The sequence below is a fragment of the Phallusia mammillata genome, chromosome 5, assembly GCF_965637545.1.
Source record: "Phallusia mammillata chromosome 5, kaPhaMamm4.hap1.1, whole genome shotgun sequence".
Classification (NCBI taxonomy): Eukaryota; Metazoa; Chordata; class Ascidiacea; order Phlebobranchia; family Ascidiidae; genus Phallusia; species Phallusia mammillata.
In genome coordinates, this window is record NC_137256.1 from 3,467,858 (window position 1) to 3,493,270 (window position 25,413).

General features: G+C 36.9%; 9 protein-coding genes across 11 annotated transcripts; all 9 read right to left on the minus strand.

The window, feature by feature from the left end:
- Nucleotides 1-328: 328 nt before the first annotated feature.
- LOC145227659 (dipeptidyl peptidase 1-like) lies at nucleotides 329-4,636 on the minus strand. Its single transcript, XM_080092545.1, has 8 exons — nucleotides 4,370-4,636; nucleotides 4,211-4,311; nucleotides 3,855-4,093; nucleotides 3,381-3,545; nucleotides 3,191-3,311; nucleotides 2,878-3,010; nucleotides 2,570-2,811; nucleotides 329-1,112 (listed from the first exon to the last, which is right to left on the minus strand). Exons 1-8 carry the CDS (start codon nucleotides 4,572-4,574, stop codon nucleotides 825-827), a joined length of 1,494 nt encoding a protein of 497 aa, XP_079948671.1. The 5' UTR covers nucleotides 4,575-4,636; the 3' UTR covers nucleotides 329-824.
- On the minus strand, nucleotides 4,555-7,308 carry LOC145228096 (uncharacterized). The gene is made up of 3 exons (XM_080093083.1): nucleotides 6,481-7,308; nucleotides 6,037-6,052; nucleotides 4,555-5,968 (listed from the first exon to the last, which is right to left on the minus strand). The coding sequence occupies exons 1-3, from the start codon at nucleotides 7,302-7,304 to the stop codon at nucleotides 5,138-5,140; spliced, it is 1,671 nt and encodes a 556-aa protein (XP_079949209.1). The 5' UTR covers nucleotides 7,305-7,308; the 3' UTR covers nucleotides 4,555-5,137.
- Nucleotides 7,309-7,339: 31 nt separating this feature from the next.
- LOC145227663 (uncharacterized) lies at nucleotides 7,340-8,340 on the minus strand. The gene has a single exon (XM_080092548.1). It carries the CDS (start codon nucleotides 8,338-8,340, stop codon nucleotides 7,696-7,698), a length of 645 nt encoding a protein of 214 aa, XP_079948674.1. The 3' UTR covers nucleotides 7,340-7,695.
- Nucleotides 8,341-9,110: 770 nt separating this feature from the next.
- Nucleotides 9,111-10,672, minus strand: LOC145227660 (arylalkylamine N-acetyltransferase 1-like). The gene has a single exon (XM_080092546.1). It carries the CDS (start codon nucleotides 10,095-10,097, stop codon nucleotides 9,453-9,455), a length of 645 nt encoding a protein of 214 aa, XP_079948672.1. The 5' UTR covers nucleotides 10,098-10,672; the 3' UTR covers nucleotides 9,111-9,452.
- A 195-nt stretch (nucleotides 10,673-10,867) lies between these two features.
- Nucleotides 10,868-12,188, minus strand: LOC145227662 (arylalkylamine N-acetyltransferase 1-like). Its single transcript, XM_080092547.1, has one exon. The coding sequence runs from the start codon at nucleotides 11,851-11,853 to the stop codon at nucleotides 11,209-11,211; it is 645 nt and encodes a 214-aa protein (XP_079948673.1). The 5' UTR covers nucleotides 11,854-12,188; the 3' UTR covers nucleotides 10,868-11,208.
- A 1,637-nt stretch (nucleotides 12,189-13,825) lies between these two features.
- On the minus strand, nucleotides 13,826-15,817 carry LOC145228097 (uncharacterized). Its single transcript, XM_080093084.1, has 4 exons — nucleotides 15,536-15,817; nucleotides 14,690-15,400; nucleotides 14,405-14,617; nucleotides 13,826-14,329 (listed from the first exon to the last, which is right to left on the minus strand). Exons 1-4 carry the CDS (start codon nucleotides 15,815-15,817, stop codon nucleotides 13,844-13,846), a joined length of 1,692 nt encoding a protein of 563 aa, XP_079949210.1. The 3' UTR covers nucleotides 13,826-13,843.
- A 715-nt stretch (nucleotides 15,818-16,532) lies between these two features.
- On the minus strand, nucleotides 16,533-17,613 carry LOC145229296 (alpha-tocopherol transfer protein-like). The gene has a single exon (XM_080094609.1). The coding sequence runs from the start codon at nucleotides 17,503-17,505 to the stop codon at nucleotides 16,678-16,680; it is 828 nt and encodes a 275-aa protein (XP_079950735.1). The 5' UTR covers nucleotides 17,506-17,613; the 3' UTR covers nucleotides 16,533-16,677.
- Nucleotides 17,614-17,740: 127 nt separating this feature from the next.
- Nucleotides 17,741-22,061, minus strand: LOC145229295 (FERRY endosomal RAB5 effector complex subunit 3-like). Of its 2 annotated transcripts, XM_080094607.1 has the most exons (11): nucleotides 21,808-22,061; nucleotides 21,475-21,620; nucleotides 21,276-21,410; nucleotides 21,065-21,208; nucleotides 20,839-20,975; nucleotides 20,114-20,371; nucleotides 19,807-19,919; nucleotides 19,461-19,605; nucleotides 18,912-19,095; nucleotides 18,539-18,662; nucleotides 17,741-18,444 (listed from the first exon to the last, which is right to left on the minus strand). In XM_080094607.1, the coding sequence occupies exons 1-11, from the start codon at nucleotides 21,989-21,991 to the stop codon at nucleotides 18,266-18,268; spliced, it is 1,749 nt and encodes a 582-aa protein (XP_079950733.1). In that variant the 5' UTR covers nucleotides 21,992-22,061; the 3' UTR covers nucleotides 17,741-18,265. The 2 variants fall into 2 exon arrangements, with proteins under 2 accessions (XP_079950733.1, XP_079950734.1); XM_080094608.1 differs by lacking the exon at nucleotides 21,276-21,410.
- A 1-nt stretch (nucleotide 22,062) lies between these two features.
- On the minus strand, nucleotides 22,063-24,607 carry LOC145229294 (UV-stimulated scaffold protein A-like). Of its 2 annotated transcripts, XM_080094606.1 has the most exons (2): nucleotides 24,206-24,270; nucleotides 22,063-24,138 (listed from the first exon to the last, which is right to left on the minus strand). In XM_080094606.1, exon 2 carries the CDS (start codon nucleotides 24,028-24,030, stop codon nucleotides 22,279-22,281), a length of 1,752 nt encoding a protein of 583 aa, XP_079950732.1. In that variant the 5' UTR covers nucleotides 24,031-24,138; nucleotides 24,206-24,270; the 3' UTR covers nucleotides 22,063-22,278. The 2 variants fall into 2 exon arrangements, with proteins under 2 accessions (XP_079950732.1, XP_079950731.1); XM_080094605.1 differs by having other exon boundaries at nucleotides 22,063-24,607.
- Nucleotides 24,608-25,413: the final 806 nt, after the last annotated feature.

Consider the following 25,413-nt stretch of genomic DNA (forward strand, 5'->3'; position numbering starts at 1 on the left):
CTTGAATGAATTTACATTGTGGTAGGCCAAAATCGGGACGCGGTTGGACCAAAAAAATGTCCGGATCAGGCGAAGATCCGGATTAACCGATGTCGATTAGTTAAACCACATTACAAATAATATGTATCTCAATTTTTGTCCGAATTAGACGAAGACCCAAATTAAACGAATCCGGTTTAACAGAGGTCTACTGTATGTCATTTGTAATGTGGTTCTAATCGACATCGGTTAATCCGGCCCTTCGCCTGATCCGGATATTTTTTTGGTCCACTTTTGGCAGCAGCACTGGTAAAATTGCCTCAGCAAGTAAAAACACACGGAGAGAACATTGGTTATATGAGAGTTGAACAATGTTTGCACGTGTGTGTGACAAAGAAGTCGATAAAAAAATCCGACCAACAACGGTACACAACTCTCACAGCAGCTCACATATATTTTGTCATTATCTACAAAACTAATGGCTACATCTGCAGGAAAAAAAACGAAAAAAGGAAATGTTTGTATGACCATAATTTGTTTGCATAACATGGGGAGGTCGTTGCGATTAAACTAACGCTACTATTATGGGATTTTTCAGAGCCTTGTGAAGTTAATGATGAACACATAATAATGATATGTCGTCTTACAAGTGAATACTTCCATTGCCGCTGTGTCACATAAAACATTGGTTTGCACAGTAACAATAAATCATAAACACAACAACAACAACAAAATGACATTCATATGTGTAGTAGAATTTTGCACATGTGTAGTGGAGAGATAACTCAAATCAAAAATCAAAAATGAATGAATATAAGCACAATGGAATGAATATTGCTGGAAATCTATTGCAACTGGGGAATAGGGAAACTTTGCTGAGCAAGACTTTCAATTGCTATTTCGTCAGTTCCACGCCGAATTCGCACAAACCCATTTTCACCCCAAGCTTCTCCCCAGCTGTTCTTTACGATCCAGTATTTTTCACCAGTCTTTTGGTCTGCTCCGTATCCCACCACCAGTACGGCGTGATTGGTCAGTTCAAACGGGTTGAAGCCCTCTGTGACCGATGATTGGTCGACACTGGTCACGTGGTGGTAGATACCAGATTTGTATTGCTGGAAGTCGGGGTAAACCTGAGAGCAAAATGTGACATTAAATCAAAAAAAACTTTAAGGGAAGAGTTTACTTTAGTTTTTACATGTGGTATGCAAATAGACACGACCTGTGAAGTTGATAAAAGACCCAATGTTAAATGATATTTCTATGTGGTTTAGCAAAACTATGTAAGAAGGAACGAAAATGCTTTGAATTGTTAATGGAGGAAATCGTCGAGAAAGCACTGCTTTGAATTGAACTGTTTATATCTTGTTTTGGTTAAACGCGACGAAAAGAATACGCCTTGTGCTAAGGCAGTGGTCTTCAACCTTTTTTAAAGGCGACCCCAATTTAAAAGAAAATTAAATCAACATTTACATGCGACCCCATTTTTTCCGATAGGGAGAAAAATGTTTGTAGTAATGCAGAAACTGAAACTATTTTTATGTAAATATGACCGCTCAATTTTCCAGTATACTTTAACTATTTGCATTCAGCGTGCGTTATTACGCTCAAATGTTAGAGCCCAAACGTTTTATTTAATTTGACCAGTCTAATTCGCTTTATAAAGCTCATCAGTTTGCAGAAATCAGTAAATTCATGTATATTTCCCTGTACCCGCTGTATTATTTTGGACACAATATGTCATTAATGGGGCTCTATGGCGTAACAATGGGTTAGATGACTTGTGTTTCATAATGGATTACTGCATTACAATGATTAGATTGTGACCTGAGCTACCAAGTTATACTGCAGAACATGAGCAAAGGTTGCGAACTAGAACAAAAACGTATCATTTTTTGGTAATAAATTTAAACGCTGATAAATTGAATTGATAGCGACCCCAGAAAAAGTTTAGGCGACCCCACTTGGGGTCGCGACCCACAGGTTGAAGACCACTGTGCTAAGGCATGCCCGACATTGGGGCCTGTACTCAATATACCCAAGAAAATGGTAAATTAAGCAAAACAACATTTCGGTCAGTTAGAAATAAGGAAGCTCATTGTGCAACTTGGGCAGGAAATAGTGAAGGAAAACAAAAATACGTTTTGATATCACGTTTTTAAATCGGCACTCTTCCGAGCAATTTAGGCTCAGATTAAATATTAACAGCCAGGGAAACAAATCGCTTTTATTTATGGCATAACAATCGCCTTGTTGTAAGCCTGACAACTTGGTTTTGGACGTATTTTTTTCATAAAAATCGTGTCTAACATACAGCAGTTGGTAACTTTTCACACGACACAAATCTAGATTACGCGTTTTACGATGTTGATAGTTCCGTTGCGTGCCATGTTGCCAATATCACGTGACTGTCACGAGACTGTACCTAACAGTACCAGTACATATCACATGACACAGCCAGCAACCTATTGTTCTCCAACAAAACACATACAGAATAATAGTCACATGTGGTCACCATAAAACAATCAAGTGGGTAGGAAACAATTCCCTTTAGCCTACTGGCCTTTTATAATACATTTAAATGGTTTACCTCAATTGCAACAGCCATTGGTCCATAAGCCACTAGGTCTTCCATCATTTTGGCTTCTGAACAGGCTCCATAATAACCACCAACGTACTCATACTTCTCAACATAATGCCTCTTGCAGTTTTTAATGGCCATAGAGCAGGTTGGTGTGTCCTTGCCCTCATAAGGATAGCAATGCTCCTCAACAACACCAAAGTCCTGAGCATATTTGCCAGCAATAAGGTAGGGAAAGCCACCTTCACAGCCTGATATACATAACAGTTTTGTTAGAGTTATGAAAAAAGCAAAATATAAATGACTTGTAAACATACCTTGTGCATATTGACTGCAAGAAACAACTTCCTGAGGTGAAAACACAGGTGTCTGTGTGTTGTTGGTCATAATACGAACTCTGGCTTCCAGCATACCCATAGAGGCAAAAGCATAACAACTGCCACATTGTCCCTGCAAGTTTTCAAGATCATTTGACAAGGCTATATATATCTTGCAGACTTGAATTACAGTTAACACAAACCATAAGAACATGACAACAATATTTTAGATTTCATTGCAACCCCAGATCAGCTGCAAAGTTGACACAATGTAAAGATACACATATTCCTTTTTTTGCACTAAACAACAAACCTGATTGCGAACTGGTGACACAAAGTCTTGATTATTTACTTTTCTCCAATCAAAAGACTCAGGCAGCTTAGCCTTGATGTATGCCTGCTTTGCTGCATCCAATTCTTTCACATGGGTGGGTCTATAAAAATGCATTGACAATTTGTAGTATATTTGTAGATTACCTCATTTTGCAACTAAATAATGTTACCTTACTATTCTTCCATTTCCATACCCTGATCTTCTTAGTACTTGCTCGTAAGTCATTGTGGACAATTCAGGATAGCTTGCTGCTTTCCATGAATTTTGGGCTTGATTTAGTTTCTCAATAAATTTTAAATCATTTTTATATGGAAGCTGAAGCACCTTTTCAACCCTGCGCATAAGTTGCAATGATGAATTAATATGTGTACTATATTGCCTTTGTATGTCAGTTTTTGTATTATATTTTGCCCCTTGTTACCTCAACATCTCAGGATGTAATTAGGTCTTTAAACAATTACATCCAATACTTTGAACAATTACATCAAATACCATAAAACATCTTTGCAGAGATATAACATGAAAATGTCATGACTCATGAGTTACTAAGCGATTTTGATAATGTTTTTTTGTTGAAGGGTATTGTGTTTTCTTAAGAGTGTAAATAAAAAAGCTGCAATGTTTTTTAATTCCACAAACTTACTCAGGTGATGAGTATTGATTTGGCACAATATTTCCTTTCCAGTTGGCCATTTGAAACTCCTGACCAGGAAGTTTTGGGGCCTGTTTCACAGCAATGAAACATGCCCAGTCATTTCCCAAGAGGTCATGGGACCAACCATACATTGTTCTGTTGCACCAGAAAATTGACTGTGATTTGTCCATTGTTTTCCACTCAAAGAATGCAAACAACTTTCTGTAGGCAACAGTTACCTCAAAACCCTAAAAACAAACACCAATTAGAGAAACATTTTAAACACAGTTTAGTCCGAATGGTACAAACTACAACACTGTATATAAATGGGCCTAAATGTTATAAATGTAAATATGAGGTTTAACCTGGTTGTAAATAAGATTGAAGGTTCCAATCTGCTTATCATTCTCCTTCACAGCAGTGTTATAACTGGACAGAGTAAATGGAATCACCATGGTGACTGGTCCTGAAATAAAGTGTATACAATTAGTTGAAGAGATTAACATAAGTTTGTACTACCATACCTGGATTAGAACAGTCCAGCGTGTTATCGTGTCCTCCTTCAGAAAAGTAGAAATTCCAGGTTCCTAGCAAATCATCATGTGTGCAATTTGCTGGTGTGTCTGCACATGATGTGGCAAATAGTCCGCAGAAAGTAACAAACAAAAACGAAATCAGCATGTTTATTTTTAAATTGGCTAAAATAAAATCTATACTTGACAAAACCATATAATCTTTTTAGTGAACTTAAAAAATACACAAGGCATTTTACCCTAAGGCGTGCAAATTGCTAAAAAGAATGTGCGTTTTTAAGATGCATAAGAAATAGTGAAAGGTAAAATAGATTTTGATTTGAACTAATTCAAAAGGGTATGCACACTTGAATTTAAAACAAATTAAGTTAAAGTGATAAAACAATAGTTAGAAATACAATATTTGTCAAATATGTTTACAGCAAGTTGCAATATATTCACTTCTTTATGCAAAAAAACAGCAATATTGGCATGAAAATAATAATTGAGGTGTTAAATAGCCTGAGTTTGAAGTACAGATAATATTCGATTGAGTAAATTTAGTGAAAATATGACACAACAAAATCATTCCAATAACAAAATGTGCATAAACCTATAAAATCAACATAACCTACTATCACACCATAAATAAAGGCACAAACTAATAAGTTGACAAGGTGGCAAGAGTTGTTATGCAGTTGCAATTATATCTTGTTTCCTGAGATAAAGTTTTGTTAATATTTACACATATTTAAATAGTAGAACTGTATTACATCTAAGTTAAATGTTTGTTCCCCTTCCAAGCAATGTGCGCTTCCACCCTTCGGTGTCAACTTCTGGGCCTGTGCCATTATATGCTGCAGGAAGTTTGGCTGGATCAACAACTTCATGCAGTTTCTCATAACTGTTTCCAATCACCCTTAACCTCTTTCTAGTCTTTTCTTTCATGAAGGGCTGAACTATCTTAAAGAGGACATCAAATACAGTTGGTTCATTCACAAGACTCACACACTTGACACGGACAGGCAAGCAATCCTGAAGCAAGTTTAGAAATCGTTTGGCTGAGGCTGGGCCCATCTGTTTTGCTAAATCTAGGTCCATGTAAGATAGATCTTCAATGACAGTCAAGCCATGAATTTGCATTTCTTCATTTTCTAGCATTTTTTCCACAGTCAAAAATAAGCCAGCTACAAAGTCTGTAAATATCATGTCTTTTTGTTTACCAGGCCTCCCCATAAACAATGAAGTTCCATCTTTCCCTCCAGAAGGCATGCCAAAAACACATCCAGCATCAAGGAGAGGTGTCAGAAGTGTTGGATTGTTGACCTTTTCAAAAACTTCTGACCAACTGTTTCTTTGTTTGTGGTAGTTCAACAGCATAGCAAGGGCTCGATCATGATCGAACTTCCTTGCCCGCAGAAACCGCAAAATGAAAGCATCATCAGAACAGTGCAACTGATAGCCTTTTTGGTTTTTCGAAAAGCTTTCTCTCAGTTTGTCAATAGCTGCAAGTCGTTCTGTATTGTCCTCTGGTTCATTTAACTCTTCCATAGCTTTGGCTAATAAAGGTGCACTCAGTGTGCATTCATAGCGCTTAACAGACATTGTTGCCTATTTACAGCCCTGTAAACAAAAGTCATACGGTTACAAAAAAGGTTTCTTTCCAAATCAATACAGACACCAAGTGTAATATCACTACAGCAATACAGAGTTGAAATTTTAGGTTTGAAACAGAATAGCAGTGGAAAGAAAAAAAGATGTGTAAGTTGCACCTATATAGGTTATTGCACCTTGATATATTGTGACAAGCGTTAAGCCAATCAAGTGAAAACTCAACTAGTTGGAGACAAAATATCCTACACATTTTGTGGTATGTCCAGAAAAAAACAACTTACTAAAGTTGCATTATGTTATTAATGCATACAGCTTGATAATGTTTCCTATACTTATGTTTTGTTTAGTTGTTTAAATATAAAAAAGTATTGCAATGCACACTAATCAATAAAACATGCATGCACATAACCACCGTTAAATATACCTGTTTATAGAACATTTCTAAGACACATTATTTATCCATATTTACACTAGATCTAAAATGAACTTTAAAAAAAGATGATTGTTACTGTTTAAACCTTTCCAATACTGTATTTTTCCAACCCTCCACATCAATGGCATTTCCAGATCCATTATAGTTGTCAGGTAAAATCTGAGGATCTATTATGCTATGAAGCCCACTATATTCTTGTCCATGGATGGTAAAACGTTTTTTGGTTTTTTCTTTCATAAAAGGTCCAATAATTGCAAATGCAATATCAAACAACATTGGTTCATTCACTACGTTAACGCTTTTAAGTCGAATTGGAAGACAATCTTGCAACAAACCTAGAAATCGACTAGCAAGAGATGGTCCAATCTGCCTCACAAAGCCAAAATTGAGGTAATACATATCCTGAATAACTGTGATCCCATACACCTGATTTTCTTCAATATCTAGCAGTGTTTCCACAGACAAAAACACAGCTGCAACAAAATCTGTCAAAGACATCCCTGATAGCTTACCGGGTCTACCAAGAACAATTGCAGAAGAATCCTTTGCTTTTCCCAAAGATCCACAAATGCAGCCAGCATCAAACACCTTAACTAAGCGTGAAGGGTTGTTCACTTTGTCAAAAACCTCTTTCCAACTGCTTCTTTGTTTGTGATAGTTTTTTAACAAGGCTAATGACCTGGCCATGTCAAATTTTCTTGCTCTTAAAAATCGGAGCAAAAATATATCATCTTCTTTCATCAGCGTCAAACCCTCTGTGTTGCCAAGAAAGCCTCTTTTTATCTCATCGATTGCTGCTAGCCTCTTTGTGTTGTCTTCTGGTTCATTTAATTCCGCGACCGCTTTAGCAAGAATGGCAGGACTGAGGTTGCAAACATAACGTGTTTCATTAGAAGTCATTCTAAATACCCTTTCCTATTACAATAAGAAAAAACCTGAAAAATTAATGTTAAAAGTACAGTTAATAAATTGAAACCTGATTTTTTAAATATTGCAATAGCACACACACACAAAAACACTATCATACACATTTCTAATTGCACACATACATTCTTTGGCATGGTAGACTGTTATTCCTGCACAGATAAAATACTGCAACATTTATGAACAATGAATTGTTGCCGAGGTATAAAAAGGTATTTTTGCCACAGAAAAAAATTCTTGTACCTGCAATTAGTAATATAGAAATATAAGAAATAAATTAAAAACATATATTTGCACCAAACCATCTAAAATTACAAAAAATTGTGAATTACAAAAAAAGGAAATGCCTCACCAAAAGAAGGGTTGTTTAAAGTTTTTTGTAATAAACTACACAACTCAAATGAGGTGGTTTCGGCACCACATTGAGAGCTGGATCAAAATAACCTTCATAATCCACAGATTTGAGCTTCACATAACCCATGTTTTCAAAGCATTTTTGAGTGTAGAAAGAAGAAGCATCTGCCACCATGTATTCACATGGCAACTTTCTGGCAATATCTTCACTTCTCTTAATTAACTCTTTTGCTAAACCCCTTCTTTGGTAATCAGGATCAACAGCAAGCATTGAAAGCATCAGAAATTTGTCAGTGTTTAACTCATCCATTAGTGAGCCTTCCAAAGTTTCAACCAAAGCGGAAATATGTTTAAACCATCGAAGACTATCTTGGTCAACATTAGGGCAAAGAGACTTTTGAGCTCTGGTGTTTAAACCACTAAAAGCAGAAGCAATCATTTTCCCACTTTTATTAAATACACCAATTGATGCATTATCCTTTAACTTTTTAACTATTCGTTTTTGGTCCATACCAATGCATTGTTCCACATCCTTAGTAATCATTTGCCGTAACGGTTCCTTAAGTGTGTAATTTTTGTGAACAAACTCAACTGCTACTTCCAGATCATCTTCTGTCAACAAACGAAACTCAAACTCATTTTGAATATGGTTAGACATGTCAAATTTTAACCATTCAAACCTGATGAGGCAAAAACTAAAAACATAATTTAAACCATTTTAACATCCTTTGTAGTCTATAACTATGTCAAGTATGAAACAAACAGAAGAATAGAGTCCATGTTTATCATTTGCGTTTATGCGAACATATTTATGGAGACAAAATTATAACCTAAGATGCCACAACAACAAGTTTGTGCACACAAACATGCGCTAAACCATTATCCATCAATTGTGCTCTTCACTGTTTTGCACTCCTTAACATTTTTTTGTATTGAAAGCATTGGTTACTAATCAGAAATGAATTCCTCCCTGAGGAGGAATTTTAGGTTTTGAGATGGGAAACTTGCTTTAATTTGTACATGTGGCTTGTAAATAAACACTTTCCCAAAGATCCACAAATGCAGCCAGCAATAAACTACTTTACAAAGTGTGGCCTGTTGTCTACTTTATCAAAAATCTCCTTCCAACTGCTTTTCTGTTTGTGATAGTGTTTTTAACAAGGCTAATGACCTATCCATGTCAAATTTTCTTGCTCTTAAAAATCAAAGTAAAAATACATCATCATTTTTACCAGTGTCAAGCCCTGTGTTTTCAAGAAAGCCTCTTTCTAACTCGTCAATTGCTGCCAGTCGCTTTGTATTGTCTTCTAGTTCATTTAATCGTGTGACTGCTTTAGCAAAAACAGAAGGACTGAGGTTGCAAACATAACGTGTTTCATTAGAAGTCATTTCCTAATACCCCTTCCCAAAGTTACAATTAGTAAAAGCCTGAAATATTAATGTAAAAAGCATAATTAAAAAAATAGAACCTGATTGTTTAATTATTGCAATGGAACACACAAAAACAGTATTATTCATATTTTAAATTTTACACATTTTTTTTGGCATGGTAGACTGTTATTCCTGCACATATAAAATAATACAACATTCATGAACAATAAATGATTGGTGAGGTATAAAAAGGTATTTTTGCCACAAATAAAAAGTAATGCACCTGTTATTAGTGAAAAAGAAATAAATTAAAAAATTAAAAACATACCAAAACAACTAAAATTACGAAAAAAATGTGAATTGCTAATAAAAATATTGCCCCACCAAAGGGAGGACTGTTTACAGCTTTTTGTAATAAACTACACAACTCAAATGAGGTGGTTTCGGCACCACATTGAGAGCTGGATCAAAATAACCTTCATAATCCACAGATTTGAGCTTCACATAACCCATGTTTTCAAAGCATTTTTGAGTGTAGAAAGAAGAAGCATTTACCACCATGTATTCACATGGCAACTTTCTGGCAATATCTTCACTTCTCTTGACTAACTCTTTTGCTAAACCCCTTCTTTGGTAATCAGGATCAACAGCAAGCATTGAAAGCATCAGAAATTTGTCAGTGTTTAACTCATCCATTAGTGAGCCTTCCAAAGTTTCAACCAAAGCGGAAATATGTTTAAACCATCGAAGACTATCTTGGTCAACATTAGGGCAAAGAGACTTTTGAGCTCTGGTGTTTAAACCACTAAAAGCAGAAGCAATCATTTTCCCACTTTTATTAAATACACCAATTGATGCATTATCCTTTAACTTTTTAACTATTCGTTTTTGGTCCATACCAATGCATTGTTCCACATCCTTAGTAATCATTTGCCGTAACGGTTCCTTAAGTGTGTAATTTTTGTGAACAAACTCAACTGCTACTTCCAGATCATCTTCTGTCAACAAACGAAACTCAAACTCATTTTGAATATGGTTAGACATGTCAAATTTTAACCATTCAAACCTGATGAGGCAAAAACTAAAAACATAATTTAAACCATTTTAACATCCTTTGTAGTCTATAACTATGTCAAGTATGAAACAAACAGAAGAATAGAGTCCATGTTTATCATTTGCGTTTATGCGAACATATTTATGGAGACAAAATTATAACCTAAGATGCCACAACAACAAGTTTGTGCACACAAACATGCGCTAAACCATTATCCATCAATTGTGCTCTTCACTGTTTTGCACTCCTTAACATTTTTTTGTATTGAAAGCATTGGTTACTAATCAGAAATGAATTCCTCCCTGAGGAGGAATTTTAGGTTTTGAGATGGGAAACTTGCTTTAATTTGTACATGTGGCTTGTAAATAAACACTTTCCCAAAGATCCACAAATGCAGCCAGCAATAAACTACTTTACAAAGTGTGGCCTGTTGTCTACTTTATCAAAAATCTCCTTCCAACTGCTTTTCTGTTTGTGATAGTGTTTTTAACAAGGCTAATGACCTATCCATGTCAAATTTTCTTGCTCTTAAAAATCAAAGTAAAAATACATCATCATTTTTACCAGTGTCAAGCACTGTGTTTTCAAGAAAGCCTCTTTCTAACTCGTCAATTGCTGCCAGTCGCTTTGTATTGTCTTCTAGTTCATTTAATCGTGTGACTGCTTTAGCAAAAACAGAAGGACTGAGGTTGCAAACATAACGTGTTTCATTAGAAGTCATTTCCTAATACCCCTTCCCAAAGTTACAATTAGTAAAAGCCTGAAATATTAATGTAAAAAGCATAATTAAAAAAATAGAACCTGATTGTTTAATTATTGCAATGGAACACACAAAAACAGTATTATTCATATTTTAAATTTTACACATTTTTTTGGCATGGTAGACTGTTATTCCTGCACATATAAAATAATACAACATTCATGAACAATAAATGATTGGTGAGGTATAAAAAGGTATTTTTGCCACAAATAAAAAGTAATGCACCTGTTATTAGTGAAAAAGAAATAAATTAAAAAATTAAAAACATACCAAAACAACTAAAATTACGAAAAAAATGTGAATTGCTAATAAAAATATTGCCCCACCAAAGGGAGGACTGTTTACAGCTTTTTGTAATAAACTACACAACTCAAATGAGGTGGTTTCGGCACCACATTGAGAGCTGGATCAAAATAACCTTCATAATCCACAGATTTGAGCTTCACATAACCCATGTTTTCAAAGCATTTTTGAGTGTAGAAAGATGAAGCATTTACCACCATGTATTCACATGGCAACTTTCTGGCAATATCTTCACTTCTCTTGACTAACTCTTTTGCTATACCTCTTCTTTGGTAATCAGGATCAACAGCAAGCATTGAGAGCATCAGAAATTTGTCGGTATTTAAATCATCCATCAGTGAGCCTTCCAAAGTTTCAACCAAAGTGGAAATATATCTAAACCATTGGACACTACTATGGTCACCATGGCAGCAAAGAGACTTTTGAGCTCTGGTGTTTAAACCACAAAAAGCAGAGGCAATCATTTTTCCATTATGATTAAATACCCCAATTGATGCATTATCCCTTAGCTTTTCAACTACTCTTTTTTTGTCTATACCAAAGCATTGTTCCACATCCTTAGTAATCATTTGCCGTAACGGTTCCTTAAGTGTGTAATTTTTGTGAACAAACTCAACAGCTACTTCCAGATCATCTTCTGTCAACAAACGAAACTCAAACTCATTTTGAATATGGTTAGACATGTCAAATTTTAACCAGTCAGGCCTGATGAAGCACAAACTAAAAACACATTTGACATAATATCATTTTAACATACTTTCGGGTCTGAAACTACTTATGATACAAAGCAAAATTGTAACCGAAGATACCACAACAACAAGTTCGTGCAGACAAACGTGGATGAAAAAGGCTTGCAAATTATTTTGACAAACATTAAATATTTTGAAGCTTTTGCCACAATTTACATTTTGTCGAATACAAGCGTCTTGTGGCTGTTTCCTTATTTCATTCTGGTCAATAAACCCATGTTATAAATCGCACCAAGCCACCATGCTGACCAGTTGCAGCCACAAGTCAATATTTTAAGCAATGGAACCAATAGCCAACAGTCCAACACCTAACTCCAGTCAAGTCACTCAACTCAACTCAATAGAGATACGACGTAAACACTAAACAGCACAATGCGAGTTAGTCATGCGTAAAATATTATTCCTCCCAACAAAAATAAAAAAAATTTGGTTTGACCATAGAATGTTTGACAAAACCTTTCTTGGTGCATTGATATTGATCTTGTAGCGATTGCGAAAACAATTTGTGCAAATGTTGCAATAGCTGTGCTTGCCCACAGGTTAGTCAAATATGTTGCAAATTCATGCCATGAGCTTTGCAATATTTCCTGTGGCAGTTTAGCGGGATAAAGATGTGACTTTGTGATCTGGTGTTTACGTGCTTTGACTGTCCGTTTTGTCACCCTGCTTTAAGAGTTTCCGGTAGGTGGCGCAACAGAACATAGGCGTTTACAATGATAATAATTGCTAAATTAGCAATTTGCCGGAAAATTGCCAAACCGGCGTGTTGTGAGTTCCTGTGACAGTAGCTCCACGATTGGACGCTACTTGGTGGAGATATTGTGCGAGTGCCAATCGCAAAAGCACATGTGTAGCCTAAGATTTAACGCTTTCATTCCAGTAGCCTATCTATGAAATCGCGCTGCTTCATTTCAGCCCTTTTGTTCTAACCCAGTGGTTCCCAACCAGGGCCCAAGGGGGCCACGAGCTGTGGTCCGGGGGGGCACGGGTGTAGATTCACCAGAAACACCCACTAAAAACCATTTTCTTTTTAACATTATTCCCCAATTTAATCGACTATTTCACATACTATTTGTCTATAGTGAGGTTTTTTACAATTACAGATTCTTATTTACGCTACTGGACCTGTTTAAAGCCGAAATTAGTACCAAATTTCAACAGGAGATTGCCATTTACATTTTTAGGGGGGCCACAGGTCCTGTAGGGTTACTTTAAGGGGGCCATGAAGCCCAAAAGTTACTTTTAGGGGGCCACGGTCCACGAAAGGTTGGGAACCACTGATCTAACCCTTCTGTTTCAATCTTTCGTTTCTGAATGTTCTATGCATTAACGTATCACAACATTTCGTCGAAAAGTAAACAAATAAACAACAACCGAAATGCAACACACCTGTGTGAAATTTCCAGGACTCTGCCCCAACAAGTTTAGGAGCTAGGAAAGTTAAGAACGCTGATATCAATTTAAATTCCACGCGGTTAACCTTGAAGTTGAGACAATGCATCTACAATATACTCGCTCCACCTAGTGCACTACAAAGTTTTTGTTTGAGTTTAGGTACTAAAGGATTTGCATATCGGTTGTCTAAGCAAGAGCCAAAGAAAGGCAATGCCATAGTGCGACTATTTTAACATTTATTCGTTCAGTTGTTCTTTTGTTTGTTGCTTTTGTCTATTTCGTTCAATTGAGAAATCAAAAAATAGCTTCACACACACATGTGTCCTATAAAGTTTATTTGGTTTTTGTCGAACTTTGTCTACAAAGGATATATTTGTAGCAGGGAGTACACTACATTTTCTTACAAGCCCAATCGAAGTTGAGCTGCATATTTTGTTTGGCGTTGAACCCGAACCGGAATCGAAACAATAAAAACGTTCATTATTTTTATGTATTTTATTTAACATGCAAAAACAAAATAAAATTCAGATTAGTCGCTCATGACAGTGTGATAAACGTGACTGGTCAATTGTCCGCGATCCAGGTAGCGTTTGTTAAAGAAATCCTTTAACACGTGACTCAAGAGTTTTTCAAGTTTATTTGCTTTCTCGCAATTTGTGGCACTTTTATCAACCTCAAGTATTTCAAACCACGAGTTGACGAGCGACACCAACGGACACGATTTTTCAAAACCATTGTGCTGTCCCAAGAACTCGCAACACGTTGAAGCGATGATGTCATCCATTCCCACTATCGAATACAATTTATGGCCACCAGAGGCGCACTCGAAACACATGGCTTTGTCTGCATTTGGTTTCTTCACGTGACAGTCTTTAGCTTTCGAAGCAATATTCCAATGTATTTCCATTGCTGACTTGATCCGACGAATGATGTTGTTTCGGGTTGCGTAATATCGATCAAATCCAATTTGCTCACGAGCCAACGCGATTTCAATTTCACGCTCTCTATCGGCTTTCTAAAACAGAACAACGCAATATAAGTGGCTGAAATTTTATTTTACATCTACTAATTAACCAATTCTTCAATTGACCTCGGGTTTTGGTTGAAGTTGCTCAAATCTTTTGCAATTCATTTCCGATTTTGTAATCTCCTGTTCCACAAGCTTGATTTGTGATCTGATTTTGTCGAGTTCTGCTTTACGCGATTGAAGTTTTGGGCAAGAATACAACTCGCTCTCAGTAAACTCGTGTTTCTCTTCCGGAAGTTGAAAACCAACTTTAATTTTTTCCAATTCCTCTGCGACCTGATAAACAAAAATAATTATAAGTTTCCTATTATTTAACACAACAAATACAATTAACAAGAATGGTTTTACCTCCTCTTGAGCCTTCATTATTTTATCTGGCAATTCTTTGTCTTTCATTACTTCAAACTCTTTAAACTCGTTGATCAATTTTTCTATTTGCAAGGTATGTGGTGGCATGGATTGACGAATGTTATTTGTTGGGTCAAATACGGGTTGATTCCAACTACTGACGTCATACCCAATGACGCCACGAGATGAGTTTCCACTGCGAAGTTTTGATGGTGACCAACATTCAGTGGACGATGCAGAGAAGGGTCCGTTCATTCCAGCTTCTGTTATCTGTTTCAGATCGAGTGGTTCGACAAAATGCGGTCGAGTGATGTTGGTGTTGACGTCATCGTAGGTAGAATTAGCATTTTCATCCTCATATTGAACATTGTCCATATTTTCGTTTTCTAGCACCAGAGGGTGTTGTAAATTCTGAAGTTTGGTATTGTTGTTATCAAGGTAGAAGCCCCTAGCCGAGCTGTTTTCCAAGTCAGGACATTGGGAAGCCTGGGTATTTTCCATTTCAACGGTAATTTCAAAGGTTTGTGGCGGAAAATATCGCCTTCGAATTTTTCCTGATTTTCGCCTCAATCTCATTCGTCGTTTGCGAATTCTTTGTGATGAATTTGACCTTTGTCCTGGAGAATCGGTCTTTCTCTCTTCAATCAATTTGATAATTTCTTTGAATTTGGCAACCAAAACTTGACGTTGTTGCTGCTTGTGTTTTAGAATCTAAAGAAAAACAACATCAACAAGATTAGAGTAAATATATCGGTAAAGTCTTAGCATGCCTTGACCATGCTGTAACAGGAAGAGTGAAATAATGTAATCTTTTTAATAAAACGACAGCTTTTGTTGTTGTTTTACCTTAATAAGCAAATCTCTTCGTTGTATGAAGACTCGTCTGACAATGAGAAATATGAGCACAATCACGGCAAACTGGATTAAGTAAATTTTCAGCCACCAGCTTGTGTAAGACTGGCCATTTTCATGACTAGCAACCACCATGGCAGGCTGCTGCAAACTCTCCATACGACTCCCATCGCCTCTCCTTGAAGCATGTTTCGATACCGCGCCTTCCGTGCTTAAATTCACGCGAAGACAGCAGATCAACATCAGCAATAACGCTTTTGGTGAAATAAAATTCATACTGCATCTCCTGTTACTGCAATCAGCACAATACAGAATTTCCACTTTTCCTTCAAGTTGTAAACGATCAGCTGTTTCCTGGGAGATAATGCATTGTGACGTTTGAATACAATGGTTACACTACAATGATTTTGAATTTCATGCTATTTTTGTTGAAAAGGGGATATTTAACTACCGGTATAATAATCAGTAAATAAAACTATTTGTCCTGCTTTCTTCGATGGCTAATTTTGCTGAAAAAAATCAGTTTTACAAATAAAGCCTTTGACAACGTTGGCATCAAAAATAAACATATTCTGTAAAAATCGTTTTTTTAATTTAAAAAAAAAATCTCACCAGTTGACAGTTGTCCTTAATTTCGTGTTAATGACAAACATGGTTTAGCATGAGGTATTATAAAACGAGCAAATATGTGTTGCAGCCCTGCGGCCAGTTTTAAATTTTATTTTTCAAATCCATGTTGTTTATTTTTATCGTCCCTACCGGCTTAAAATGCAAGCTACTTTTACGAAGTCTATAGCTGCTTCTATCGAATTTTTGTTCGAGTTACGTGGAAAAGCAAATCGCGTTCCCGCAGTGCCTTAGGGAAAGTTAAATTATTTTTCCAAGTGACCTAGCAGCTGGCCTGATTTTGGTCTGTCAATAACTATCAAAATAAATTCAAATACATAATTGGTAAGCTGCTGTCCACCCCCTATATGCATTTGACACAAACCCCTTTATTTAGGATTTTAATTAGATGTAGGTAGATGTAGCAAACATAAACGGAGCATCTAAAGATTTCGATTTGCACAAAGAAACAAAAAAATGCAATCACTTTCTTATTTAAAGAAGGTTTTGAAATTGAAACAGTATTCACATTATCCCAAAAGCAGTTCAGATCTCCAACTTTCAAAATCTATTACAGGACCATTACCAGCAAACTGCTTAGGTAACACATCAATATCAATGGTTTTGTGCAAACCTAAGTAGTTATGGCCATGCATGTGTAATCTTCTTTTAATCTTTTCCTTCATAAATGGACGCAGTAATGTGAGCACAACATCAAATATTTTTGGTTCATTTACAATATTTAAACTCTTTAATCTTACTGGCATGGCATCTTGTATTAAAGCTGCAAACTTTTTGCCTAATTTTGGGGTCATTTGCTTGGCAAAATTGAAGTCATAATAGGTCAAATCATCCACAACAGTAACTCCATGCACTTGAACCTCTTCGTTTTCCAGCAGTTTGTCAAGTGTTAGTATAATGCAGGCAATCATTTCTATCACATTCATTCCTTGTTTTTTGCCTGGCATTCCAACAACAACAGTTGATCCATCTTTTGCTGAAAAGGGCAGTTTTGCCATGCAACCAGCTTTTAGCACTGGTTCAAGACTAATGGGGTTGTTTACCATCTCAAATACTTGTGGCCAATTTTTCCTCTGTTTATGGTAGTTGGACAACATTGTGAGAGCTTTTACTTGATCAAACTTCTTAGCCCTAAGAAACTTTAAAAAGAATACATCATCTGTTCGCAGTAGCTGCCCACTGTTGCTTTCCAGGAAGGCATTTCTTAGCTTATCAATCTCCTCTAGTCGGTATGTGTTGCACTGTGGCTCCCGCAATTCCTTGGCTGCTTTTTCCATTGTTGTTGTAGATAAATTGCAAACATACCTTTTTTCAAGGGTAATATTGTTGTTTGACATATTTCGTGTTCGAGTAAAAAAAAAATGTTCTAAAACGAAATCAACAAAAAAACTCAAATCGCCGTGAGCAACTCAACTAAACATACGGCACCCAATTGCTTCTGCTATATGGAACTTGGCGCCACGCATAAAAACACCGTAGCGCCTCTAGCGCGTGCGTTCCAAGTTATTACGTAAATGCTGTTGACTATGATGCAAAGAAAAACATTTTTTTGTGAAGAATGTAGTATATTTGTTGACAAATTGCACAATCGCAATTTGAAAAAAATGCACTTGAAAATGCAGTGAGTATCGTAATTGATATCATGCGGTCATAAAATCTATGGGACCATCGCACTTTACACCATTGTTGTGTGCGCTAAACGACTGAATTACAGCAGAACTAGCGTTTATTGGGCGTAACGGGCTAAAAGCGGCCGTTTTCGAAGTTATGCTTCATAAGTGATATAAAATACACAGATACATGAAAATATGAAAAGTAATGTAACGATAATTTGGCACTACAAAATCAAATATACCATACTTGAAATAAGGTATTTTTAATTTTAAGGTCGATTTAAGAACCACAATTGTTGCCAATGAATGACGTTAAAATGTTCATTAATAGCACATGGTACTGAAATCTCTAAAAATAATGTATCTTTTTATAAGTTATAAATTAATATGACATCAGCAGGGGGCGATGGGCAAGATTTTATATGACACAAATCATTGCACGAAAAATTAAGGGTGGCAATGAAACCAATGCGCGCCCATACTGCTATCTATGTGCTGTCCTTCTGTGCGCAGGTGTGAGGTTTCGGGCGGACGTCGTACGGAAAACTTCGGGAAGGGCTGATCTCAGACGATCGAAAGCTTCTTCCGAAACACCAGGAGGTACCACAAACTGGATGTTGCGAGATACACCTCCGTCCCAAGTTGCCATTTCCATCATAAAACCTGGGCGCGACACAAGTAAAAAGCGATTTTATGACAAAGCAACCAGTAAACTGCAATGAGATTAGGGTTGGACTCCAATAGATTATGCTTTTACCTTTCATGCACTTCATAACAAGCTCGGCTCTCTTCACGCACCACTGGAACGTAATTTCCTCTGTAAGTTCGTGGGTGAGAAGTAACGGCACCGTTAAAGTACGTATGTCGTAGTTTGAAGCCACCTAAGCAATTCCCGTAATCGTAAAAAAGCCGCAATTCAAAATTACAGCAAACGTCGGTTAATCCGGACCCGTTCGAAACTAAAAAGATTGATTAGGCGAAGATCCGGTTTATCCGATGTCGATTAGTTAAAGCTTTAGCACATTACAAATCACTCGTACCTAAAGTTTTGTCCGAATCAGATTAATCGAATCCGGTTTAACCGAGATTTACTGCATTTCACTTGTTGGTTTCAACCGTGATTGTCAAACCTTTAAAATGTGACGTAATGCCAATATAACTGGATGGCGTGAAGTGACGTTAATCAACGAAGCTTTGCTCTGAAGTTGACTTTCTTCTGTGGCGACGTGGAAGACGGCGTGGACTTGCGACAAATTCGAATGCTTTGTTATGTAGAAATCTCCTTCTTTGAGTAGGTGGCTATCCGTATCTTCACTACAAACGATCAAAAGATAAATGTGACTATACTAAGAAATGTGAGTCACAGCCGCATGGCGCTTTGTAGCAGTGGTGTAGCTGCGGTGTGCTGGCCATCTTTTCACTAATTGTGTTCTCTAATTTGTCTCGCTTTATTGCGTCTAACGTTGCACAGCCAAGAAAGATTCTCTGTCAATAAACACGTTTGGCCCGATTTCGCGAAAATTTGCAAATCATGGTCAAAAGCTTAGCCCGACGAATAAAGTATTTCTGGAACGTGTGTAATTTTTAAACTTATAAAATACAACCCGCAGGGTATTCCAATTGAAAACAAGGTAACCAATGGCAGAATAGTCCTAATTTTGTTGTCTAACTCTTATTACCTGTTATCTGTGGTCTCATTCCCGTTTGTCATTGATCGTTCTTCCTCTTGTCTTGTGGCTGCAACGTGATCACGTGCCTGTTCCAGTTGTTCGTCCAGCGAAGGAAAGTGTAATTCAGGCGATGAATTGCAAATGGAAGCGAACTCTGAACAAAGTTGTGGTATTATAACAGCGAGAACACGCTTGACCCCAATCGGCCATTTTCAATTGGATCAATTTACAACAGCTGTTGTCACACGGCCTAAATATCAGTTTGAATTTAAACATGACTTTGGGTTGTTTAGTGGAATAAGGCGTTTTGTCACCGTGGGCACATAACAGAGAAATGGATGTGCAAAGTATATACCTTGCTCAATACCGGTGCACCTGCCGATACGCTTGTCGCTTAGAAGTACAACAGCCGACAACGCACTGGAGTAAAGTGACATGGCGGTCTGAAATCGTTGGGCTTCCATTTCTCTGTAAGAAAACACGTTTTATTTACTCATACAGCCAAGGCAATTTACTTTAATGCAGTATGCTGAAAAAAGTATGCACTGCCACATATAGACTCCGATATGCTGCTTTGATTTTAACTAGTTTCACTGAAGGCAAATTATTTAAGTACATCCTGGTTTGGGTGCATTGACCAGAAGAAAAAAATCAGTACTTACTCTTCACCGGAATATCGGCAAAAATTGAGTACGTCGGTTACAAGCAGACGAATGTTGTGCATCGTTTTCAGTTGGGCACCAAGGTTGACTGTAAAGCTTTCCTCCATGACAATACTATTACTGGTGGTAGTTGAAGGGGTTGGTGTTGACTTTTGACCAGAATCGTTGGCAGAATTTATTGATGAGACAAACAAAGAATCATCAGGGATGTATGAAGGTTTTGTCAATGATGTGTCAAGAACTTGTTTTACACATAAGCTAAAAATAAACAAAGGCTGTAAGCATATTTTCTACAGTTAGTTTAAGGTTAACCACTATGGCATGAAGATTCAAGACTATGGTATAAATCATATTATTCAGATGAAACAAGTAGTGCAACACCACAACCTCTGTTTGTTTATCTCCACTTAAGCTGATACTGTACATGCACATCCTGTTTGAAATCAGGGGTGTGCAACCTTTATAACTGGTAAGCCAAATACAATTTACAAGGCATATATTTTAAGCTTAACAACTAACCAAAAAAAAAAAAGTAATTCTAATTCGGTTGCAGAAAAGTAGTGCCCAGCGCATTGACCTGTTTAAAAACAGATCGCACTAATTCACACCCATATTACACAAATGTTTCTTTATCTTTTGAACATATAACATATTATGCAAAATTCAACAGCAAACTTTAGGAAGAAAAAAATGTAAAATCAAAATATGTCTCTTTTTTAACTTACTATATTGGACCCTCTTCATTTAGTGTGTTATTGTGAGCCAACATTTCTTTGTGAAGACCAACAACCAGTTCAGCAAATTCTCTTTTTTGTGTCTTCATAATTTTTTGAGTTTCAGTATCCCAATGGCGTTGTAGCCTCTGTGGACAGAATCCATTTAAACAAATAATTTGAAAACGACAAGGTTTACCCAATAAAAAACAAACAAGCAATTGTTTTCCTTGTTTACCTCCATGTCAGCAAGATGCTTTGATGCAAGAATGGTAACATCATCAGCTGTATATGCAAATCCAACATGTTCACATGCCCTGGTCATTTCCATTTGATGACGATCTTGCATTTTACCAATTGACAATTCTTTGTCCGATATAAACTAAACATAAACATTGTCAACAGTAAATGCAATCTGACAAAGATGGAATTAGAAATCAGTTTACAACCTTTGACATTAAAGAAATATACTTTTGCTCCAGTTTTAAGAGGACCTGCATCGCTAGTGAATGTATCAGATAGTGATATGAAATGGAAAATTCATTTGGCTTGTTTGAAACCGGCTTTTGATAACATGCCCATGTCTGCCAAATCATAAAATGACCATTGTTTTAATTTTACATTTCAATCTCAGTAGAAAATACTTACATTTTCATACTTCTTAGCAACATCAGCTGCTATAGTTGAAATTAGCGAAGGGTTTTTCCTAATTTTGTCAATTCCAGCTTGCGATTTTTTATGTTGGATGCTCATCCTCTCCGTTTCCACAAATTCTTTAAGACACTTTACCATGTCTATACCAATAAAAATATTTACATGATCACACGAGATCATCAAGGGAAATTTTTGAAACCTACAAGGTCTCATCAGTGTAGCTTGTGACAAGAAACGGGCCCTATTGGCTGCCGTAGCCATCCAAACAGTGTTCACTGCCTGCAGCTTATCATTTATGTTTTCAAGTTAATGTTTTATTATACAAACCTGGCTCCACATAACATGGAATATTGTGGTGATTCATAACCCTTGCTGCAAGTTCAGGAACATGTTTTGCACGAGTGTTCAACACATTTACAGATAATTCTAGTTGTAGATTAGGTCTTGGTGCACCACACACAAACTTGTATGAAAATGTACGATCCCCAGAATCAGTTTCATCTTTGCTCATTATAAACTATGGTGACTCCTGATTTTAGAAATTTTTTGTCTGAAAGTACAAGTAGACAAGTAATTATTGCATAATATACAACATACAAAGTTAAATCATGATTGTGCAAACAACAGCATTCTGGTACAACAAATATCACTGAAAAATAGTACAGTAAAGGAAAACAGCCAATCAATACGGCCCAAAATCAAATTACTGTAACACAAATAAGTGAAATCAATACACACAGAAAAAACAAAATTTATCAATTTACATGAAAAAACAGGTCTTAAAATTAAAAGACACAATTAATTTAGGGCATAGTTGAAGTTATTTCCAAATTTGTCACGGTTTCTTTTGTCATCCAAATTATCAAGAGTTCCAGCGACTCTTTTGATACTACCAGCACTGAAAATCTTTTTTTGCAAACGACTCCTGCTTGTATCATGAATCTTTTTCAAATCCGTCAAACCAATCCCTTGCTTCTCTTGTCGACTTTGTTTCTTCTTTTTCAGCTTAATCTTTCCTTCAGATGACCTCTCAATATCTTTTAGAAATTCAGGGTCATTCCAGGCACTGCTTGCAGATTGTGAGGTAGAGGGCTTGGTTCCATCTATCGGGTTTCCAGATGCATCTCGTTCAATGATTTTTCCATGAAACGGGCATTTATAACGATCCTGCCTTGGACATAATCTGCCATTAGGTAAAGGGGCATTGCAACATCTAGTTACAGGTTTAAACTCTCCTGTAAATTCAATTGTGCGTGTGGTTAAGGATGTTAAAGCTGCATCTGATACACCGGCATCTCCTTCACTTGCAGATGTTCCAGACCAAAACCTATGGCCGATGTCATATTCTTTAGCTGTCCCCATCATAAGGGTTTCCTTTAATTCATTTTCCCTTTCTTTATCCCATGCAAGTAAGTCTTTACCAAAACTCACAACAGGTGCTTTATCATATAGTGTAGTTTCTCCTCGTTTTTTACCCAATTTTGGGATGATTTTTTGTAGTTTCTTGCTGGAAGTTTTGACCTGCTGCTCATGCATCTTTCGCTTTTTGGCTTGAATTTCAAGAGCATGTTGATAAGAAGTTGGATCATTTGAATCAGATGTAGTCTTCGTCTTCATAGGTTTCCACACATTTGTGTCACTTTGAGAGGAAGCTGGAACAATGGCCTTTGCTTTATTTAGTTTTGGGGTCAATTTTTTGCCATTGATTTTTTTCAGATTTTCTCCGGCTTCTGGAACCTCTTCAAAATCATCAATGTCACTCTCATCAGAGTCAGACCCAATATCTTTGGCACCACTTAAATTTAAGTCTTTGTATTTTCTCAGTGCTTCTTGAAGGTCAAACTTGACATCTATCAGTTGTTTAATGAGAGCTGATGGGGCATTACATTTGCTTCCCATACTAATCCAGCTCCTTATCCTAGGTAAATAAATTCTATGAGCAGATATGGTGAGATCCTTGGTGCGGTCAATAACTGCCTTATTGTCCTGAGTTTGATTGACATGCATTTTGGAAATAGTGGAAAGATCAATCTGAAGAGAATATCCACTTCTTGGCAATCCAGTATCCCTAGTAACAGCGGAAGTTGCACTTTCGGACTCCAAAATGACATCTTTAAGGTTTTCATCTGGATCTTCAAAATTAGGAACAAGAAGCAAAAGGCAATTTTTAATTTCTGTTGCACATTGCTTAATTTCCCAAAGATTTTTATCAATAGTTTTTGTCAATTTATCCAGTTTCATGCCATTTATTATTTGCCTTTGTGCATTTCTGCTGCTTTCTACCTGCCTCTCTACATTGTTCTGGGGTGTTGCTGCATCAAATTTAATCTTTTTCACATTCTGCAAGAAATGCATAGCCAGAGCAAGCTTTGAATATGCTATTCCATACTTGTCATGCCAAGCTTTCATGGCCACCAATGAATCTGACTTCAATTTTTCTGCAATATGCCTTGGAGGGGGTAAAGGGTTTTCAAAATCCACTTCCATTGTTAGATCCATGTATTCATTAAACATGTCCAAAAGAAGTTGCCGGAAAAGGTGTGATCTCATGAACAACTCATTGACAATTTGAAATGCTGAAAGACGAACCTCTGCATGGTCTTTGTGTAGTTGTGATATAATTAGTTGAAAACAATGCCTCAAGTTGTCATCATTGCCCTTGCAAAATAATTTTAGCTTCTTTAACAATGGTTTGTCAAGTTGCCTTTGTCCACTTGTAACTAACCTTTCAATGATGCCTTCGAGTTCTTGTGCTAGAGAAAGTTCCATATTGCCAAATCACTACCGTTTTGTTAGTGACAAAGTATGGAAAAGAATATCATTTGTAAACAAAAATACACTTGTTATAACAAGTGTATACATTATCGTTTTAACATTTCCCAAAACCACAACACATCATGATACCGTGAGGTAAAACGTTTATTTGGTTACTTGACTGAGTTCTAATGAACTACAGTCCCAACTGTTGACGCTAGGTTTGTTTAAATGCTCGTTACTTTATGCTTTTAGTGAAGAAAACTATTTCGCCTTTTTCTTCTCCACAATGGGGGGAAACACCTGATTGCCCGTACTCGTGAAACAGATTCTCCCATAGAGCACGTATTAAGTTACCGTAAGACTTGGCAAAAATGCAGATAACAGAGGCATCAATATGCGAAATCAAGCTTTGAAAATTACACAGGATTTTAGCCAAATTATATAATACTGTAAAAAGGACATTTGTGATGCCCTCGAATACTACCACTCCGCTTGGTGTCCTGGTTTCGAACCCCGTAAAAAAACGTTATTCGATTACTCACGTAATGCATTGAGATGCGGGCAAATCAGACCTAATTCAAATACTGCAGCTGCAGCTAGGCTCATTTATCCAATTTTATTCCACGAAACATGTAACTGGTGCGACGTTTGTGTGTGTGCTCTTTCTTCCGGCGCCTGAAACTATCCGACAGGGTTTCTTTCGGTGGTTTAAAACAAGATGAAACAAACAAACTTACGCACGTTTGAGTGAGCGCGATACGCATAGTGTAAACGGGCCTTGAACGTTTCAACGTTGCGCAGCTATTTCCGGCTTGGTGATTGTTCTCGTAGCGCAATTCTGTCGCTATGTTGTCTTTCACCAAGCGAAATAAACTCAATCCAACTCAACTCGGAATTAGCCTACTGCCGTTCACCCGTTTCTTGATACGTTACTTGAAAATAGCCTACAGCCATGGGCGCCGCCACGTAGGGGCAAGAGGGGGCACTTGCCCCCCCTTAGAATTTCAGTGTACCTCAATTTAACATATTTAGCAGCAAACCTAATTAAAGTGGCAGCGCGGGGATTCGTGACATGGTTTAATGCTTTAACTTTTTGGCAACTCAATTCTGAAGTACACGATTTATGGCTTCATATGTAACAAATTCTTGATGCGGTAAAGGATCAGCCAAAATTTG